The sequence below is a fragment of the Lepidochelys kempii genome, chromosome 14 (assembly GCF_965140265.1).
Source record: "Lepidochelys kempii isolate rLepKem1 chromosome 14, rLepKem1.hap2, whole genome shotgun sequence".
Taxonomy (NCBI): Eukaryota; Metazoa; Chordata; order Testudines; family Cheloniidae; genus Lepidochelys; species Lepidochelys kempii.
This window is the reverse complement of record NC_133269.1, coordinates 8,355,446-8,377,724: the sequence shown is the minus strand read 5'-3', so window position 1 is coordinate 8,377,724 and position 22,279 is coordinate 8,355,446. Positions and strand designations below refer to the sequence as shown.

At 42.8% G+C, this 22,279-nt stretch overlaps 1 protein-coding gene across 1 annotated transcript in view; it reads right to left on the bottom strand.

Annotated features, from left to right (window-relative positions):
• PITPNC1 (phosphatidylinositol transfer protein cytoplasmic 1) overlaps positions 1 to 22,279 on the bottom strand; it is a 206,190-nt gene that overhangs the window by 25,629 nt on the left and 158,282 nt on the right. The window contains 1 exon segment of the mRNA XM_073311590.1: positions 22,088 to 22,183. Within this exon segment, the coding sequence (XP_073167691.1) occupies positions 22,088 to 22,183 (96 nt within the window).

The window sequence follows — 22,279 nt, the reverse complement described above, 5'->3', positions numbered from 1 at the left end:
AAGGAAAGTCAAGAAGTATGATACTAAATATATTGTTTGAGGGGGCAGTGAAGCCAAGACACCAATTGCTATTGAAAGCAAAGACATTACATCCAGTATTGATTCTTAAAATGAAATCACTTTCCAGGTTCTCCAAACTCATTGCCCATGTAATAAACTGTATTTTAAAAATATGGATGTTTTGGAGATGTGGTCATGAGAAGACAGCCAACTTGTCTTCAGGGTTTATTTTAAACAACACAAAAAGATGCCCTTGGTTTAGGTAGGATAGACAAGAAACACTTAGAGATTAGTTGCTGTTTATTTGCATTCGTTTGTTAATTTTTATGTATCTGGCCTTATGTCTATACCTGCTAATTGCACCTTGGCAATCTTGGACAGGATTCACAGTTCAATGTTCATTTTCAAATGAACAAGGACAGGGAAGTAATAATGAATTTACGATACAACTCCTTTAATCTACACTGAAAATCAAGTTCAGCTGTGCCCTACTCCCTGAGGCCTTGATCCAGGAAAGCTTGTGCTTAAGTCCATACTATTTAGAAAAACACTTAAATATGTGGCAAAGAGTCCTGTGGCACCTTATAGACTAACAGACGTGTTGGAGCATAAGCTTTTGTGGGTGAATACCCAGATGCATGTAGTGGAAACTTCCAGAGGCAGATATAAATATGCAAGCAAGAATCAGGCTAGGGATAACGAGGTTAGTTCAATCAGGGAGGATGAGGCCCTCTTCTAGCAGTTGAGGTGTGAACACCAAGGGAGGAGAAACTGCTTTTGTAGTTGGCGAGCCAGTCACAGTCTTTGTTTAATCCTGAGCTGATGGGGTCAAATTTGCAAATGAACTGAAGCTCAGCAGTTTCTCTTTGAAGTCTGGTCCTGAAGTATTTTTGCTGCAGAATGGCTACCTTTAAATCTGCTATTGTGTGTCCAGGGAGGTTGAAGTGTTCTCCTACAGGTTTTTGTATATTGCCATTCCTAATATCTGATCTGTGTCCATTTATCCTTTTACGTATGGACTGTCGAGTTTGGCCGATGTACATAGCAGAGGGGCATTGCTGGCACATGATGGTGTATATTAGATTGGTGGACATGCAGGTGAATGAACCGGTGATGGTGTGGCTGATCTGGTTAGGTCCCGTGATGGTGTCGCTGGTGTAGATATGTGGGCAGAGTTGGCATCGAGGTTTATTGCATGGATTGGTTCCTGAGTTAGAATTACTATGGTGCGGTATGTAGTTGCTGGTGAGAATATGCTTCAGGTTGGCGGGTTGTCTGTGGGCGAGGACTGGCCTGCCTCCCAAGGTCTGTGAAAGTGTGGGTTGTACAACCCATCCTGGACAACGATCTCTCACTTTCACAGACCTCTGTGACCTATGTCTGTTAGTCTATAAGGTGCCACAGGACTCTTTGCCGCTTTTACAGATCCAGACTAACACGGCTACCCCTCTGATACTTGACTTAAATATGCACTTCACTTTAAGCAGAAGCTTCAGTGATCTCCTGAATAAGAGGCTAAATGAGGATGAGCTAGGGAAGTGGCAAACTGGTGAGACTACTCTGTTTGTATTTCCTGCCACTCACTGTGAGCTTCTCTCTCACTTGGTGCTATTCTTTTTCTAATGTTTATAGTTAGCCCCAATGACTTGGCTTGTGATTTGATTCATAAACTGAAGCTCTACCATGAACCTTTCTTGTTAATCAGGCTCAAATGAAGAGATGTTCTTGCCATCTTTCTGAAAATCATTACTTTCACATCCTTCTCTAAATGTGACTGCAGTATTCTCTGCTTTCAACCCTAGAGCACCATAAAAACAAATCAGCTCCAGCACATAGCTGAGTAACATACCACTTCATATCACGAATAACTGTCACATATTGTTTGCCCGTCTTCTCATTCAATAAAGCTTGTCCTCAGCTTGGTCTAGATATTTGAAAAGAATTGTTATATAACTGATAATTGCCTGAAGCACACAGTTCAATAAAAAAAGTAAGATGTGGATGTGGAATTCTAATAGATGGATCCTTGAATTTAGAAACAGTTTACAGCAACAATGTAGAATGATTTCAAATATTCTGATACAATATGCATGCAGTAAATAAATATTCTTCTTTGAGTGCTTGTTCATGTCAATTCCAAACAGGTGTGCGCACACCACATGCACGACAGCTGGAAGATTTTTCCCCTAGCAGTATCCGTAGGGTCAGCCTGGATGCCTCCTGGAGTCACGCCTTCATGGCGCCCAACATAGGGCTCTGTCGACCCGACCCCCACTCAATTCCTTCTTACTGCCTGTGATGGCTAGCTGGAACTCCCCGTTGCTCTTGCCTCAGCAAGCACGTGTTAGCAGTGTTTGTGTATATAGTTAGTTAGTGTTAGTATAGTAGTTTTTTCCTTTGGGGGGGTCCCCCCACCGATGTTTTTCCCCGGCACTGGGTTATGCCTTGGTCTCTGGGCTTTAAACCATGCTCGGACTGTGGCAGGTTTATGCAAAAAATGACCCGCACACTTCGTGCTTGAAGTGTCTAAGCGAGGGGCGTCTTAGAGATCAGTGCAAAATCTGTAGAAATTTTTGCCCCGGGACTCTTAAAGACATGGAGGAGCACATCCGAGTGTTGTTTATGGAGGCAGCACTTCGTCCTCAGTCAGAGCCGGGTGTGGCAGATCCGACTTCGAGCGCCGCATTCTTGGTGCACAGTGCTCCAGCACCGTCCATGTGCGAACCGGTGCCGAAGAAGGACTCTGCTGGAGACCCTTGGCACTGCCATGGCTCCGCCCACAGGCCCCAGACATCGGTGAGGCACCGGTGGTGCTCCCCAGTGCCCCACAAAAGGAAAAAGGCTGACAGAGGGCGCTCCCCGGCCAGGTATAAAGACCAGTTGGCAAACAAGCCCCTATCGGGTACCCATTCGGTGGAGATTCCATTGACTCCTGCCCCGAGATGGGTCCAGTTGAGTCCGGACCAGCACTGCTCACTGACGCGCCGCCACAAAGACCTCCAGCTCCTCTCTACACCAGAGAGGCTCCGAGGCAGCAGTGGACCTTTTGGCGCTTACAGCACCACGCTCACCTCCTAGGTGAGAGATCGCCAGCACCGGTTCCGGGCCTGGTACATTCTGTGGGCAAACTAGCGATGATGTTGGCCTTTATATATCAGCCTTTATGTGTTCCTGCCCACCCCGCTCGTTCACAAGGTACTCCTCAAAATACGGAGGGAACAGGCTTTGGTGATACTGGTAGCTCCAGCCTGGCCCTGCCAATACTGGTACACATCACTCCTGGAAATGTCCATGGAAGCCCCAGTCACCTTGCCGCTCTTCCTGGACTTAATAACTCAGGACCATGGATGCCTTCAGCACCCAAACCTCAAGTCATTGCACCTCACGGTGTGGAAGCTCCATGGCTGAACCCGATGGAGCTTGCCTGCTTGGACTGGGTTAGACAAGTCCACCTGGACGGTAGGAAACCCTCCACCAAGGCCAGGGGCGGCTATACGAATTTTGCTGCCCCAAGCAGTCACTGCCGAATTGCCGCCGCCGCAACAGTGGCAGAGCTGCCGCCAAAAGCCACGGCGGTGGGAAGAGCGGTGGAGCTACCGCCAAATTGCCACCACAGGACACGGACTGCCGCCCCATTCTAAATGCCGCCCCAAGCACCTGCTTGGAAAGCTGGTGCCTGGAGCCGGCCCTGACCAGGGCTACCTACCTTGCCAAGTGGAAGAGATTTTCAATCTGGGCGGCACAGCATCATTCATCTCTGACTCTCGCCACTATCCTGCTTATATTGGACTACCTCCTCCATCTCAAGCAGCAAGGTCTGTCCATGTCGTCAATAAGGGTTCACCTGGCCACCATTTCAGCCTTCCATCCAGGTACAGCCAGCCGATCGGTCTTCACCAACCCTATGGTCAGTCGTTTTCTGAAAGGTCTCAACAGGCTATATCCACAGGTCAGGCAACTGATCCCAGCTTGGGACCTCAACCTCGTCCTTTCTAAACTGATGGGTCTGCCCTTTGAACCACTGGCGACGTGCTCCCTGCTCTATCTCTCATACATGATGGCATTTCTGGTAGCGATAACCTCAGCCAGGAGGGTGTCTGAGCTCAAGGCATTAACATCAGAGCCTCCTTACACCATGTTCTATAAGGACAGGGCGCAGCACAAGCCACACCCAGCTTTCCTCCTGAAGGTTGTCTCCCAATTTCACATTAATCAGGACATCATCCTCCCAGTAGCCTATCCTAAGTTGCACTCAAGTGGCAGAGAGCAGAGGCTTCACTCATTGGATGTGTGCAGAGCCCTGGCCTCTTACATCGAGAGAACGAAGCCATTCTGAAAGTCTGTCCAGTTATTCATGGCAGTGGCGGACAGAATGAAAGGTCTTCCCATCTCTTTTCAATGAATTTCTTCATGGATCATGTCCTGCATCCATGAGTGCTACAGCCTGGCAGGGGTGCCCGCTCCTCCAATTACTGCGCACTCTACCAGGGCTCAGGCCTCTTCAATGGCATTCCTGGTGCAGGTTCCCACCCAGGAAATATGCAGAGTGGTGACGTGGTCCTCCATACATACTTTCACTCCGCACTACGCAATTACCCAGCAGGCCAGAGACGACGTGGCCTTTGGTAGAGCAGTGCTCCAATCAGTAGACAACTCCGACCCTGGAACTTGGGCTTCGGAGTCACCTGACTGGAATTGACATGAACAAGCACTCGAAGAAGAAAAAACGGTTACTCACTTTCTCTTAACTGTTATTCTTTGAGATATATTGTTCATGTCCATTCCAATACCCACCCTCCTACCCCACTGTCGGAGTAGCCGGCAAGAAGGAACTGATGGGGGGTTGGGTCGGCAGGGCCCTATACTGGGCGCCATGAAGGCGCAACTCCAGGGGTTGCCCAGGCTGACCCTATGGATACTATTAGAGGAAAAATCTTCCGGTTGTCATGCATGCAGTGCGTGCCCACCTGATTGGAATGGAGATGAACAACACATCTCGAAGAACAACAGTTACGAGAAGGTGAGTAACTGTTTTTTTCTAAAGAGGTCAAGCAAAATTCACATGAAAATTCTAGTTGCACTGGGTTAGTTACTGTGCTATGGTTCATAGGATGTTTTTGGTATTATGGCAGACGTAGAAAAGATGGTTTTGCATTATTCACATTCTCACACATAATTACATATTTGCATGCTAAGATATAACAGATACAAAGATGATGTAGGAGATGAGATGGCAAATAATAATTTATTAAAATCAAGATTTTCAAAAGTTACTAGGGATTTTGCATGCCTGAGTTTTTTGGGAGCCCAACTTGGAAGACCTTAAAGGGATCTGATATTTTGAAAATATGGAGCACCTGCCCTGTGGAAATCAGGCTCCTTCAAGGAGTCTTAAGTTAGGTGCCCAAAATCACTAGTTATTTTTGAAGATCTTGGCCTAAAATCATTCTTCAACCACTTAGTCACACCAGACTCTCTATTGGTTACTTGAGAAGCAGATTTAGTAATAACAGTACAATGGCTCATCTAATATAGACACCCTAGTGATGGTACTTGGTGACTCTGTTATTTAGATTGATAGGAGCTTATCCTGCCATTCACTGACTTCATTCACTTTGATTGTCCTTTGCCATCCGTAATCTACATCTTTCAGCAAATTTACACTGTTTATGCACAGTGTCAACACACATTGTTAAACACTTTGGATAAAATATTCAAAAGTACCTGTGTGACTTAGGAGCCTAAATCCCATTTTCAAAAGTGGCATAGGCTCTTACGAGCCTAAATCCTGTGAACTTTCAATGAGACTTAGATTTCTAAGTGCCTATGTAATTTTTGAAAATGGGATTTAGGAGCCTAAATTGCTTATGTACTTTTGAAATTTTTGCCCTTTATTTCTTTAAGGAATTTTCATGTGGTTTCAAATGATCTCTAGTTCTATGTTAGTGGAGAAGAGTAATGTTATAAATAAGTTGATGATAACTGCTAATATCAGCTACTGCTGAGAGTCACGTTGTCCCATACATGCAATCTATAGTTTTAAGCCGCAATGATCACTTTGGTTCATGAGGAAGATAAAGCAAATGAAGATTTCTCAGTTACTATTTCATGTTTTTAACGATATACTTTGTACTATGTCAAATATTATTTTCCAGCTGCAGGATGCCTAGATCATTGATCAATTTTCTTTTATTAAACATTTTTTCAATTTAGGTATTCTATGGTTCTTATTAGCAACATGGATGTTTCTTTGACATCAGTGAGTAACTTCCTGCTCTTACTGAACTAAAAGTGGACCATTGCTGATTGCTCTTAAATGAAATGTTCAGGTAGGGTCTTTCTGACCTGGATAACATCTTATTTCCTGTAATACTTCTGGTCCAAAATATCTCAGGCTGATAAACTAGAATTTTATCTGCCATATTGGGTTACTGAGTCCGGAAGTTACCTTAAAGAATTCTATTTTTATATACTTAAGGCAGGGACTGTATTTTCATTTTGTGTGTATACAGTGCCTCATATAATGGACCAGTGGTTCTGATTGGGATTTTTAGGCATTACCACATTAAAAATAAATGAAAAATAATATAGTTTCTACCTATAGTACTATATAAATAATAATTAATTTCCTCCACCCCCAGCAAACCTCTAGATAAAAAGTTTCAAATCCATTAACTCCATTAAAGTCAACAGAATGACCCCAGTGATGAATTTGGCTCAATATCAAAGTTTCCATAGTTTATCAAAGCAAACTAAACAATGACCATCTAAATTGCTTGAATACCTAATTGCAGATGGGATTTGTGTTTTGCTCAAACCATAACAGTTATCAGGAGGTCACAAAAGGCATTTTATTCTTTTGGAAAGTTAACTCAGCACATAACTAGATTAGTGATGAAGACTCTTTTTAGCTGTTGGTCCACAAACAGGCCACGGATATCTACTGCATTGCTCCTGGCTCAGAATCCTTTTAACAATGACCACAATGGATGCTCACAGATGGTCTCTTGGCTGTCTTTAATCACTCCCATCTGTTTGAAGGACTAGTCATAAATTGGCTGGAGTGCTTAAAGCACAGGTGCCAGGTGGTGATAGACCTGGACAGGCAATCTGCACAGCTCAAGAAGTGCCAAGTCTTTTACAGGAAATCCTTCGTTTAAGAAAACATTAATGTACAGATTTCGCATGATGCACCTTTATGAATGAGTGCTGGGAAATTAAAAGGTCAAATCCGAAAGACATTATTCAGCAGTTACTCAGTCCTTGCTCAGGCAAGGCTGGTACTCAATTCAGTGGGAGCTTTGCCTGTTTGAGGACTGAGTAAAAAACTGAGTAATGTGGCCAAAGGAGCACAGCTCCAGTAAGAAGAGGAAGAATTGTGAGTCTAATTTTTTGTCCATACCCCTGAAAATTTATCCCAGGGTTTGCTAACTTTGGTCTCACACCTGGGAAGGGTGCAAGTGTTTTACAGAGGAAAGTAACTATCTGTCTTCGGTTGTAGTTCTGTTGCTCCCATCACTGTAGTGTCTAAGGGCCTGATCCAAAGTTCTTTGAAGTCATTAGAAATCTTTCTAGTGAATTCAGTGGGCTTTGAATCAGGCCACAAGTACTGAGTACCATTCCACATGCTTTGAATCAAATTTTCAAAAAAGCAGCTTCCATTCTGGGGGTGCACTTTGTTCCTGCAATTGGGTTGCTCTTGTAAATCTGAGGACCAGCTCCTCCAGCTACGTGATGGAGAGCAGAAATCAGGTAGCAGAAGAGCCAAGTATTCTGATTTGCATTCACAATCCATTTTGCAATCACAAATTGCACCTGCAGAAAGGTGGCCAGGTTTGGCCCTTTTGAAAAATATACCTCTTTGTATGAAAAGAGGCCTCTGATCAGAATTTTGCCTCGGAGGGAGGGCCCAGGTTACCTGCCTGGCCTCCTCAAATTTGAATGACATTGCAACTGCATGTGCCAGATTACAATGCCACTTATTCTGATGGAGGGTGATAGGTCCAAATGCGAGTGACATTGTTGTCCTGAGTGTTAGGTCACAATGTCATTCACTCAAATTTGGCTCAACCACCCCACTGTCATACCAGATGGGAAGGGGCTCTGCCGTTACGCCACCCCACTCTGGTCAAGGTGGGGCCCTGGCTCTTTGGTCTAATAATAAATAATAATAATAATTAATAATAGCAACCTTACTAGTCTTCATTACCCAGGACATCCAGAGAGCTAGCTGAGCAAAGTAAATTCAACCAGATTACTTACACTGTCAGTTTGGATTACAAAAGATAATAGTTGACCAGGAAAATGTCTTGCTATTAGAATGTGCAGTTTTTAATAAATATTAAATTAAGCAGATACAAATTAATGGAGTTCTTTTCAGTTCTTCAGGTAACCATTCCTGCCTGTATGACATTTTCATAATGCACCATCCTAAAATATAGACAATGGGTAATATTTTCAAAAGTGCTTAAGTGACTTAGGAGCCTAATCCCATTTTCAGAAGCACCAAAATTGATTTTCAAAAGTCTCATTGATTTTCAAAAGGACTTAGGCTCCTAAGTGACTAAGGCACTTTAGAAACTGGGAGTTTGGTACTTTTGAAAACTATACTCCCAGTGACTAAATGCAGGGAATGTTGTGATGAACTACAGATCTTTTGCACCTGTGCTTCACGTGCTTCTACACTAAGTGTTCTCAATATTCACATTTCTCAAGTGAGGCCACCAGGGACTTTTCTTGCAGCCACAGCCTCCTGGGCTCTGATTGGGGGGTGTGGCAAAGTAGCAGCCCCTCCCCCTCCCTGTTGCTCCTGGATGCACTGCCTTGGTGTTGGTTGCTGGGGCCACCAGCAGGAGTTGGGCCCGACCCCCATCTGGAGATACCTGGGGCACACCGCTGTCGGAGCAGGCAGCCAATGAGTTCCCCACCTTCCCAGGTGCAATGGGGCTCAGGCTTTGGGCTTTAGCCCTGAGGTGGTGGGGCGTCAGGCTCTGGCCGTAGGGCTTCGGGCTCCAGCCCAGGGCTCTGGCTGTGGGGCAGCAGGCCCCAGGCTCCAGCCACACAGCTTCAGGCTCCATCCCCGGGCTCTGTCCCCCGGCCATGGGGCTTCGGGCTGTGGGCTCCAGCCCCCTGCTGCCTCCCCTAACCCCCCATTCCACCCATCACCCCTGGTCCCCACTGCCTCCCCCAGCCCCCCATCCAGAGCTTAATTTGTCCCCAGTCTTGCCTGGGCTGAGTAAGTCTGCTGTGAAAAGTGATACCTGTATGTTTGTTAATATCACTTTTCACAGCAGACTTGCCAACTAGCAATAAATAAATTACAATGATTTGGATGTGTATATGTGCATATTTATTTGCTTTTCCTAAAGCTAATTAAGTATTTTAGGAAAAAGCGTGAGAGTGGCCTCCAGCAAGAGTTGGGGATCGCACTCTGAGGCCACAAAAATTTGTCCTGAGAACCCCTAACTTACCTTTCCATTTTCTAAAATAAGTGCTCATCTCTTTCAGAAAAATCAGGAATTCATCTGAATATTTCTTTGGGCACGACAGAGAATCTCTTTTCCCAATGTCATTAGAAATTGATTTAAAACACTCCTTGAAAGGACAATCATTACGCTCTTGGATCCATGTGTTTTGTACCCTAGTGCAAATCAAGCACAGAGGCAGCAATAGTTTTGCTTTGTTAGCACTCGATACCCCTAAAGTGCTGTTTTTAGAGCACTTTGTACCTGGCAATACAATGTCTGGCAAACACAGAGCAATTTGTGCCTTTCCCTAGCAAAACGACTTTGTCAGATGAGCATGCCTCGTAAATTATATCTGACAAGCATTGAGAGAGGTGGGGAAGGATTTTCTAAACCATCCGTACACTTTGGTTGATGAATATTCTAGAAAGGAACACACTGAGGCACTGAATGCTATGTTTGACCTAAGGTTAAATGATTAGATGACTTCAGTGTTTAAGGGAACAAGGCTCATACAAAGGCTTTGCTGTGCTGAAGTTTCAGAGTAACAGCCGTGTTAGTCTGTATTCGCAAAAAGAAAAGGAGGACTAGTGGCACCTTAGATGCATCCGATGAAGTGAGCTGTAGCTCACGAAAGCTTCTGCTCAAATAAACTGGTTAGTCTCTAAGGTGCCACTAGTCCTCCTTTTCTTTTCATTGTGCTGAAGTGTACACCGTGCAATTTTTGGACGAAAGAATACTTTGCTAGTCGTAAAAAATAAATCCCAGATTTCTGTGTGAGTTCTCCTCAAAAGACATATCGTTACACAGCTTACACTCATCATTAACTCGCAAAGTTGTCATGGCCAGATCAACCCAATAAAATGCACAAGGCTACGTTCTGATCTTAAGACATTAAACGGTAGGGTTAGGAATATGAAGGGCAGACAACATTTTAAGGCCAATATTCCAATCCCATTGAAGACAGTTGAGTAGCCCTGGTGTAATAGAGCAGGCCTTAAAATGTTATCTGTCCTCTTACATTCTTAACCCATAGGTCCCAAGGCAAGAGTAAGCTGATTTATCAGCAACAGCTCAGGGGAGGGATTACAGGTTAATTCAGTTAAATCTAATCAAGACACTTCTCTGAAACTAAGTTCTGGCACTTGCTGTCAGGAAGACATCAGATCAAGTTTAGGTTTTGCTATTTACCTACAAGTCTTTATGTGCAAGCTTATCCCTGGCCCTTGCCAATGCACCAATCCTGACCTGCAGCACCCAGTGCTGGGCCTATATGGCTCTCTCAGCTCTGTACTAGAAACACTCCTCCTAGTCTACTCTTGGGGCTCTCTTGAACATTAATTGCTGTTTGGTTGGTTGTTTTGTAATGTGGAAAAATATTCCCAGGCAGCTAGGATGGGCACATTCAACTCATATCCCCTGTGATGAACTAGGATTTAGTCTCCAGAAGTGAAAGGGCAGTGGGCTCACTCTGCATCTTTTTATCCTCCTACAGGTGGCTTTTTGGATGCCTCAAGACAAAGATTCTTTCTGGTATGTGGATTATTTTTCTTAAACTCCTACCACGGAATATTCTACCAATAGATATTTAACATGAAGTTAATTTTTTTTTAGTCCTAAGCTAAAGATCAGTTTGTTTGATCTAGCATTTCAGAACTAATTCTTCGTAATTGTATTTTGAACTATATATTTTGAACTATGGCATTTCATCACCAGCTGTGATGGGTAGGCTTTGGATTTCAGACTGTACATACGGTGCTCCAGAAGGCTATGTCAACATAATCTCCTACTAGTGTATTTTAATTGTAAATTTTGTATTTCATTTTTAAAATATTTCATAAAATATTTGAAGTTTATAAAAATAATTTCTTTGAGGCTGTTAGATAAATACTGCATTACCCCAAATGTCAAGATAATTCTGCTATAAGCAAATACATATTTATTTTATTTTATTTTTAAAAATGTATTAAATAACACATGGTTCTGTGGCATAGGAGTGTAGCCTACAGACCATCTCTAGTAATATGGTCTTGTCTACACAGTAGAAATTGACTATACCAGAACAGCTATTCTGGTATAGTTTAGCTACTCCAGAATAACGCCTCTGTGTAGACACTATTCTGGAATAAAAGTAACTTTATTCCAGAATTATTACTCTATTCTGGAATAATTACTCCACTCACAAAGCAAAGTCACTTGTATTCAGGAATAGATTATCCACAGGGGGACTATTCCAGAATAGCTATTGCAATATACTTATTCCAGTAGACAAGCACAGTGATTGATACGCAAAGTGAAAAGGGATTCAAGGGGGGGAGGGATAGCTCTGTGGTTTGAGCATTGGCCTGCTAAACCCAGGGTTGTGAGTTCAATCCTTGAGGGGGCCATTTAGGGATCTGGGGCAAAAATTGGGGATTGGTCCTGCTTTGAGCAGGGGGTTGGACTAGATGACCTCCTAAGGTCCCTTCTAACCCTGATATTCTATGACATTAGATCAACATCTGCTCCAAGATACTTCATAGTAAATCTGGAGTAATTCCATTTGAGTTAACGCAGTTGCTCTGGACATAGGTGTAACTGGGAACAGAACAAAGACATTTGGTCCCTTGTTGCTCTGCTTTGCTATGCTTCATGAAACTTCTCTGTATTAGAAACTCTTAACTGAATAGAGAGAACATGTTGTTTTCTTTCTTTTACTCTGACACTTTAAAAAGCTGAGATGACAAAAAATGATTGATAAAAATGGGAATTGCTCTAAACTCAGACCCAGCAGTCACCATCAGAAAACAACAGAGCTGTGGCAGACATGGAGGACACATGGTAATCCAGCCAGACATTCCACAAGCTACTCAACTGGCGTTAGTAACTACATGGAGATTTTCACTTGGTTCTGCTTAACCCAAGCTGAATTACTATACTGACAATTGAACACACTTTCAGTATGGGAGCTGAAGCAGCTGTATTATTTCAAATGTCATCATTCTCTGTGCCTGAGGTATAATGCAGGTTTAGTTTTTCTAAAAACACCCCAACAGGGGCAAGTTGGACCCATTAAAACACAGCTGTTTTACACTAAACAGAAACTGAAGGAGAACTGTGGCAGCTGCATGAAATCTTTCTATTTGGAGGTAATTTGAAAAGCTTACTCTCTGTCCCCCAACCTCAGCCACTTTGCTATAAACAGGAAATGAAACATAGTTAATCTGAGAATTTAAATAAGGTGGAAAAGAACATTTTGCATAACAGTTCATAGCTACGGTAAATGTTTTGTTTATGTGAATGGCTCACTTGAGGCTCTCATTCTTAAGCAGTAGCTCAGCTCCTCTGTTCAAAAATTCGGGTAAATGCATCATTTATGTCTAATACACAAACACATACAGGGAATACATGATACTGAGGTATAGTTGGCATGAGTTTGGACTGGTCATGTGAACTCACAAGTGAATTATGAAGATCATCCAATGCTAGTGCTAATAAAACCTTTATGCACAACTCTTCATCCTATATTCTATGTAACATTTAGATATAGATTTGGACACGCACACACACACATACATGGCACATTACAGAGATAAAGACGAGCCACTAAATTTGGATTTGGAGCCAAACTTCCTCACAAATGAACCTCACATCTAAACACCCCAGGCCACTGCTTTCCGGAGCTCCCATTGGCCGAGAAGGGTGAACTGCAGCCACTGGGAGCTGCGAGCCGCTGTATCTGCGGACGCTCAGTTAAACAAAAAGAAAAGGAGGACTTGTGGCACCTTAGAGACAACAAAGGTGCCACAAGTCCTCCTTTTCTTTTTGCGGATACAGACTAACACTGCTGCTACTCTGAAACCTGTCAGCATCTCACGACCCGCCAGGGGCTTACCCTGAACAAGCCATAAACCAAGTTTGGGAACCCCTGCTCTAAATCGAAATGTGAAATGTGAAGTCATAGCCACTCAGGAAGGTGGCAGCAAAAGGTTTGATGATGAGAAATGCACAGAGTGTCATCACCAATAATTGTAGATAGGAAGAACTCCAGGGAAGACAGAGAGGTGCAAGTGAAGAGACCTGAATGTAACAGCTAGGACCCCCCCCCCTCCTCCAGTCCAAACTGAATTAGTTCCTGAACAAATGTATGGGCCAAATTCAGACAGAGTTGCACTTATTTGCACCCAGTCTGAATTTGGCCCTTTGAGTCTCATTAAGAGTTATATATGGAATGATATCAACCCATTTTCTTATGCTGGATCTATGAGATCACGCAAGTTCTCATTGCAAAGTTTAGTGGTTTTCCTAGCATGTTTGCATACACAGAATTGTGAGCATATCCAGCCCTTGTGATTATGCAGGTTCATGTGAGTTTAGATTGACCTTTTTCAGATGCCTTGGATATTTACAATGCTCAGTATATGAGTGCAGAAAAGGCAGGAAGGGAAGATTGTGGGGTTTGGCTGATCCAGTGGTTATCTAATATACAGAATCCATTAATACTATAGACATTTTATTTATTTATAAAATTCTTTTTGCACCTATCCCCAAAATACATGGGTGCTTCACAGCAATAAAAATAAATCTTCCTTTTGAAAGGGCCAGATCCTCATCTGGTGCCAATCACTGTACCTCTTTGAAGTCAATTTACACCTGCTGAGGATCTGGCTATGTTTGTGCTTGCCATCGTTAATAAAATCCTTTTGCGATTCAGTAGTTGTTTAAGTGCTTTTTTGCAAACATTGAGGGATAAGACCGTTATTCTTAAATGGATTAGGATCATTTAGATGGCTCTGGCCAAGAGATCACTCAAGATTATCCTGAAGGATCATTGGTAGACATCCTCTAGGATGTTCCTGTGTGAAATGATAACAGCTCTTCAGCACATGTGGCCCCTGGGTAACTATATCTTTGACACTTCAGTTTGTAGCTTATGTTTGTTGCCTTGGAAGAGGAGGGCAGCAGATGTATGTTACACGAATTACACTTCCCCTCCCACCCCCGCACTTCAATTTTTGTCCCGTTTTCACAAAACACATCTCCCCTGTTTAGTTACAGCAGAAGTCAAAGTGTACCGCATAATTCCAATGGGAGATTATGTACATGAAAGACCTGTCTTCTGTAGCTTTGGCCCTGTTGTTTATGTGAAAATCACTGCTATGTGATGTGCAATGGAAGGGAAAATACAATCTCTTTAACTTGACTGATACCTCTTTTAGATTGTGGGCTCTGTGGAGCAGGGAATGTCTGTTTTGTTTGTACAGCACTTAGCACAACAGCACTCCTGATTTCTCACTGGGGCCTCTAGGTACAACTGCAATGTTGGTATTAATATTATTAATAAGAATATAATCTTTATGTGTAACACAAATAGGTCCAGCTTTTCTGAACTTTGCTAAAGTTAGTGCAACTGTGTGCTTTACACCAGGAGAAGATTTGGTCCATAATCCATGGGTTGGTTCGTAAACAGAAACTCAAAGAAAGGTCACAATCAAATTGCAGAAAGGGGCTTTTCATGCAGAGGCCCCTGCAATATTTATGATATTTACAAAGATGCGGGGAAGGGGAGAAAGGAAAGCTGAATGCCTCAGAGCTAAAAATAAACAGTTTGAGTCACAAATATTAGCCTAATAAGAAAAAGTATGTTGTTAGTGCAATTTTCTCTGATCACATAGCACCGGAATAATGATCCACCTATACAAACAGTCTAATAAACACTGACATATTACAAGAAGATTGAATGCTGCATCAAGTGAGAGGAGAATCTGGTCTGTAGATGCAATGCAGAAAAACAATGCAGAAAAATTGTGTAGAAAAATCCCTTTGAATCACTGTGAAAATTTTACATCAATCTGTTTTTAGTAGAAACATTGTTAATTGTGCTATGAAAAATACAAAGGGCCAGATTCTCATTTATACTGAAAGGTCCCTTTATGCTAACGGAGCCTTAAAATGGGCAGAAATGATATATACACCTTCTTTAGGCCCTTTTACACTGCCAGAGTAGACTAAAGAGCCGTAGTGTAAATGAGAATCTGGTCCATATTCTTCATATGGAAGTGTGAAAACATAGCTTGGAAACCTTTGAGTGTACTGAATCAGTTATTACAAATTCATTACCAACTACCAAATGCACACTGTATTTTTTTTTAAATGAGTACAGGACACCCTCCCCCCTTAAATATGAATGATGGGCATCTTAGCTCTTAGTATTTTATTAATTGTTGAAGAAACTTATGTGGTCTCTACATAAATTATGTTCAAGCACTGGGAGAAACATAACAGTTGTTGGGCTATTTTTGTTGTTTAACAACATGCAAAAAAATCTCAATATGCTTGGAATCGGAGTCATAGATTTGTCCTTGAAATATAACACATGGTCTTTGAAACTTCACTGAGTTAATATGAAGTTGTTTTTCTGCATTGTAAAATAAACCCTTTTCAAAATGAAATTTAATAGTTGGGTATTAAGGAACCATAAGAAAAGCTTAAAAGCTATTTGTTATCTTTATGTTTATAGTATCTTGAAATGCATATTGAGATGAAAAAATATAACTTGATTTCTATAAAACACAGCCAAATACTGGCCAGTTTAACTGCATTTCTGTTCTCTGCAGCTGTTATTCCTAAATGGTACTGGAAGACCATGGGATAGAGTTAAGATAATGTGAGGCTGGTGAGTCATTTCACAAGGTGACATATAGCATGGATTTCAGTATACAACAGATGGCTTTTACTCTACAATATATTTATTTTTCACTCTGATAGAAATACAGTTTTTCACCTCCTGTATTATGATCAGTAATGTATTATAAAAATTTCAATAGGAAGTATAAATAGGAGATCGTAACATATGGCTTTCAGAGTATGAAATACAGTTTTTCCTATCTTATACAAATATTTCCACTGACAGTTCTTCATTTTCTATCCTAAAAATGGTTGTGCAGTCTTGTTGTGCACTGTTAAACAGCCACTGTGCTCCGCCCCTGCTATGAGGATGTTACTGGGTCCAGCCTCCCCTTCTGCAAAAGCAAATTGTGCCTCCAGAATGAACAGTAGGCATGAATTGGAGTAGTTCTTCCTCTAGCTACCTGTTTTGAGCCTGCAGTTAGATGGTGTGAGACTCAAGTGCTCACACTTGCCACTGAAGGGTGGGTGCTAATTCTGCAGCTGTAAATTGCATCCTCCTAAAGGAGGAGCCTTTCAGGCACACTTTAGATTATTGAAACACATGGTTGAAATTTTTGAAGAAGCTTAAGACAGTTAGGTGCTCAGTCTTCATTGAACTCCAATGAGTTTTCGGTGCCTAACTCCCCTAGGATTCTTTGAAAATCTCACCCTATATATTACATAGTTTTTTCTATGTTAAAAAAACCCAGCATTTCGGTTATAACATTGAACATTTGAATGTTAGGAAATGCCAGATTTATGGTTGCTCATGCAAGCTTAATTCAGCCCCTTTGTGCTTTGAACTTGTGCCCCAAACAAAGCAGGGATCCTATGGAAAAATAGTATGTTACCCTATAATTACTCTACTATAATGCATATGCAGTGCACAAGAGGGCAGAATTAAAGTTGCCCAGGCAACTGTAAACAGGGTATTTCCCAACTTTCAAGTGCTTGAGTTTGCAACATTAACAATATTCTTGTAGCATAGTTATTTTATATGTAATTATATTATGTGCATTGTAACAACTTCTCAGCATGCGTCTTAAGCAAAAGTCATGAGCTTGACAAAGGCATCACTTGGCAAAATTCTATGACCTGTGTTACGCAGGAGGTCAGACTAGATGGTCATAATCGCCCCTTCTGACAATAACATCTATGAATCAGCAGCAGCCTGAACCCTGAACCTTCAGTATCCCAGCACACACTGCTGCCACCTGACTAGCTAGCAGCAGCAGCAGCTGTGGATGAACCAGTGGGCCGAAGCACTGGATCTAGGGGATGGCCAAGGGGATGATGCGCCTGGCCCATGAATCTCTCTCTCTCCCCCTTCCCCCCCCCACGGTGGGAATTGGGGAACTTCCTGCCCCCTGAGGTCCCCCATAGTGGGACCAGGTGATGGGTCTGGGGCAGATTTATGGAGTAGATGGAGGGGAAGCTGCTCCTGGTAGGTGGGGGTAGGGGTTCCTGACCAATGTAGTGCCTCCAGAGGGGGACCTGGTCCATTGGGGTCTTATGCTGGGCCCAGGGGTGGAGAGGAGCCCAGCTCAGCTCTTTTTCCTCACCCCTAACGCTGCTCCCAGGTGTTCGCAATAAAACATGGGCTGCAGCAGCCTGGCCTTAGAATATTGGTGTTAGTTATTATTTAGGCAGGCTGCCAATGCTTTCTAAGGAATGCAAGCAAGAGAAAGAAAATAGTGATTTTTAACAGTTTATAACAACACAAGTCAAATGGAATTTCACAGAACAAAGACAAGGCACTTCTCCACCCTGAGAACATTTCCCCTGTTGAATATCAAAGGCCTGTTGTAAACAGTGGAGATTTAAGAGCTTCTCAAAGAAAAGAATCAAGTATATTTTATAATGGAAATTGTTAGGCAACCTAAATACAGGGTCACTTCCAGATCCCTCTATAATCTACAGCACTAGCCCACATTTTTAGACTAATGACCAGCACAATTTTATTTGAAAATACAAAACTAGTTTGAGTCCTAAGAACCCTTTCCTATCCCTGTTCTTCCAGATACATGAAACAGCCACACTGAGTACCTTTTATAATTTATATGAACATCTTAAGATCTTCATCTTAAGAAACTTCAAAAACAGACTCCAACGAGAGACTGCTGAATTGGAATTAATTTGCAAACTGGATACAATTAACTTAGGCTTGAATAGAGACTGGGAGTGGATGGGTCATTACACAAAGTAAAGCTATTTCTCCATGTTTATTCTCACCCCCCACCCCCACTGTTCCTCAGAGGTTCTTGTCAACTGCTGGAAATGGCCCACCTTGATTATCACTACAAAAGGTTTTCTCCCCCCCCACTCTCCTGCTGGTAATAGCTCATCTGAAGTGATCACTCTCCTTACAATGTGTATGGTAACACCCATTGTTTCATGTTCTCTATGTATATAAATCTCCTCACTGTATTTTCCACTAAATGCATCCGATGAAATGAGCTGTAGCTCACGAAAGCTTACGCTCAAATACATTTGTTAGTCTCTAAGAAAAGGAGTACTTGTGTCACGTTAGAGACTAACAAATTTATTTGAGCATAAGCTTTCGTGAGCTACAGCTCACTTCATCAGATGCAGGTGCCACAAGTACTCCTTTTCTTTTTGTGAATACAGACTAACACAGCTGCTACTCTGAAACCTGTCATTATGCAAGGCACTGAATTTAGCCGTATGGAGTGGCAATCTATCAACTTCATGAAAAAACTCATACAGATACAGACAGACAGATACAGACAGATATCATCTTCCTTTCCAAATGCAAACAGATGGACATCATACCAAAAGGACTGAAGGTAAAAAATCCATTACAATCTACATACCACAAAGACTATGCTGACTGCTTGTGCCACACGCTCTCAAAGAAACTGCGGAACCACATGATCAACATCCTCTACAGCAAACAGGGAAAGATTAAGAATGAGCTCTCAAAACTGGATACTCTCATAAAAAAACAGCCTTCCATACAAACTTCCTTGCGGCTGGACTTTACAAAAACTAGACAAGCCATTTACAACACACACTTTGCTTCTCTACAAAAGAAAAAGGACACTGAACTATCTAAACTACCACATGCCACAAGGGGCCACAACAGTGGTTCTCTTAACCCACGCAGCAATATTGTTAATCTATCCAACTATACTCTTAGCCCATCAGAAGAATCTGTCCTATCTCAGGGCCTCTCCTTCTGCCCCTCCACAAACATGATACAGTTCTGTGGTGACCTAGAATCCTATTGTCGACGTCTCCAACTCAAGGAATATTTCCAACACACCTCTGAACAACACACTAACCCACAGAGACCTTCCCACCAAGACTACAAAAAGAAGGATTCTGGGTGGACTCCTCCTGAAGGTCAAAACAACAGACTGGACTTCTACACAGAGTGCTTCCGCCGACATGCATGGGCTGAAATTGTGGAAAAGCAGCATCACTTGCCCCATAACCTCAGCCGTGCAGAACACAATGCCATCCACAGCCTCAGAAACAACTCTGACATCATAATCAAAAAGACTGACAAACGAGGTGCTGTCGTCATCATGAATAGGTTGGAATATGAACAAGAGGCTGCTAGGCAGCTCTCCAACACCACTTTCTACAAGCCATTACCCTCTGATCCCACTGAGGGTTACCAAAAGAAACTGCACCATCTGCTCAAGAAACTCCCTGAAAAAGCACAAGAACAAATCCGCACAGACACACCCCTGGAACCCCGACCTGGGGTATTCTATCTGCTACCCAAGATCCATAAACCTGGAAATCCTGGACGCCTCATCATCTCAGGCATTGGCACCCTGACAGCAGGATTGTCTGGCTATGTAGACTCCCTCCTCAGGCCCTACGCTGCCAGCACTCCCAGCTATCTTCAAGACACCACTGACTTCCTGAGGCAACTACAATCCATCAGTGATCTTCCTGAAAACACCATCCTGGCCACTATGGATGTAGAAGCCCTCTACACCAACATTCCACACAAAGATGGGCTACAAGCCGTCAGGAACAGTATCCCCGATAATGTCACGGCAAACGTGGTGGCTGAACTTTGTGACTTTGTCCTCACCCATAACTACTTCACATTTGGGGACAATGTATACCTTCAAATCAGCGGCACTGCTATGGGTACCCGCATGGCCCCACAGTATGCCAACATTTTTATGGCTGACTTAGAACAACACTTCCTCAGCTCTCGTCCCCTAATGCCCCTACTCTACTTGCGCTACATTGATGACATCTTCATCATCTGGACCCATGGAAAAGAAGCCCTTGAGGAATTCCACCATCATTTCAACAATTTCCATCCCACCATCAACCTCAGCCTGGACCAGTCCACACAAGAGATCCACTTCCTGGACATTATGGTGCAAATAAGCGATGGTCACATAAACACCACCCTATACCGGAAACCTAGGGACCGCTATTCCTACCTACATGCCTCCAGCTTTCACCCAGACCACACCACACAATCCATTGTCTACAGCCAAGCTCTATGATACAACCGCATTTGCTCCAACCCCTCAGACAGAGACAAACACCTACAAGATCTCTATCAAGCATTCTTACAACAACAATACCCACCTGCTGAAGTGAAGAAACAGACTGACAGAGCCAGAAGAACACCCAGAAGTCACCTACTACAGGACAGGCCCAAGAAAGAAAATAACAGAATGCCACTAGCCAACACCTTCGGCCCCCAACTAAAACCTCTCCAACACATCATCAAGGATCTACAACCTATCCTGAAGGATGACCCATCACTCTCACAGATCTTGGGAGACAGGCCAGTCCTTGCTTACAGACAGCCCCCCAACCTGAAGCAAATACTCACCAGCAACCACACACCACACAACAGAACCACTAACCCAGGAACCTATCCTTGCAACAAAGCCCGTTGCCAACTGTGTCCACTTATCCATTTAGGGGACATCATCATAGGGCCTAATCACATCAGCCACACTATCAGAGGCTCGTTCACCTGCACATCTACCAATGTGATATGTGCCATCATGTGCCAGCAATGCCCCTCGGTCATGTACATTGGTCAAACTGGTCAGTCTCTACATAAAAGAATAAATGGACACAAATCAGACATCAAGAATTATAACATTCAAAAATCAGTCGGAGAACACTTCAATCTCTCTGGTCACTTGATTACAAACCTAAAAGTGGCAATTCTTCAACAAAAAAACTTCAAAAACAGACTCCAACGAGAGATTGCTGAATTGGAATTAATTTGCAAACTGGATACAATTAACTTAGGCTTGAATAGAGACTGGGAGTGGATGGGTCATTACACAAAGTAAAACTATTTCCCCATGTTTATTTCCTCCCCCACCCCCACCGTTCCTCAGACGTTCTTGTTAACTGCTGGAAATGGCCCACCTTGATTATCACTACAAAAGGTCCCCGGGTCCCCCCTCTCCCTCCCGCCACCCCGCTCTCCTGCTGGTAATAGCTCATCTTAAGTGATCACTCTCCTTACAGTGTGTATGGTAACACCCATTGTTTCATGTTCTCTATGTATATAAATCTCCCCACTGTATTTTCCATTAAATGCATCCGATAAAGTGAGCTGTAGCTCACGAAAGCTTATGCTCAAATAAATTTGTTAGTCTCTAAGGTGCCACAAGTCCTGCTTTTCTTTTTAAGATCTTAAAAGAGATCCACACATTTTGCATATGGATACCATGTCAAACAAAGATCAACCTGAAGTATGTCTGTTCCCTGTAAGCAGACTGCAGAGCAATGCATATATTGTTTATAAGCCTTCTCAGAAAAATAACATATTTTTGAAAGTACAAAGAGAAATCTGGACAACATTTTAGCACTCCAGTGGGGGATTCTCTGAAGCTCCCAGTGGACAGCACCTGGGTTCTGCAACAGGGGTCAGATATGTGGGAAAAAAATCCTACCAGTGACAAATGAACTCTAGGCTACATTCCTTCTTCACTGTTTTATACTCTTACCTCCGATTCTTTGTAATAGCGCTCAGGGATTTCGTCACAGGCAATATCGATAAAGCAGACTTCTCGCTCAAGATCTTTGGCTTCATTGTCAAAAATCTGCAAGATTTAAAGAAACTTTAACTTTACAACAGGACAGTTCCAGCTGCAATAGTGTTTACTAGGCATTGTGAGGGGCTGAGCCAATGGCTTGTA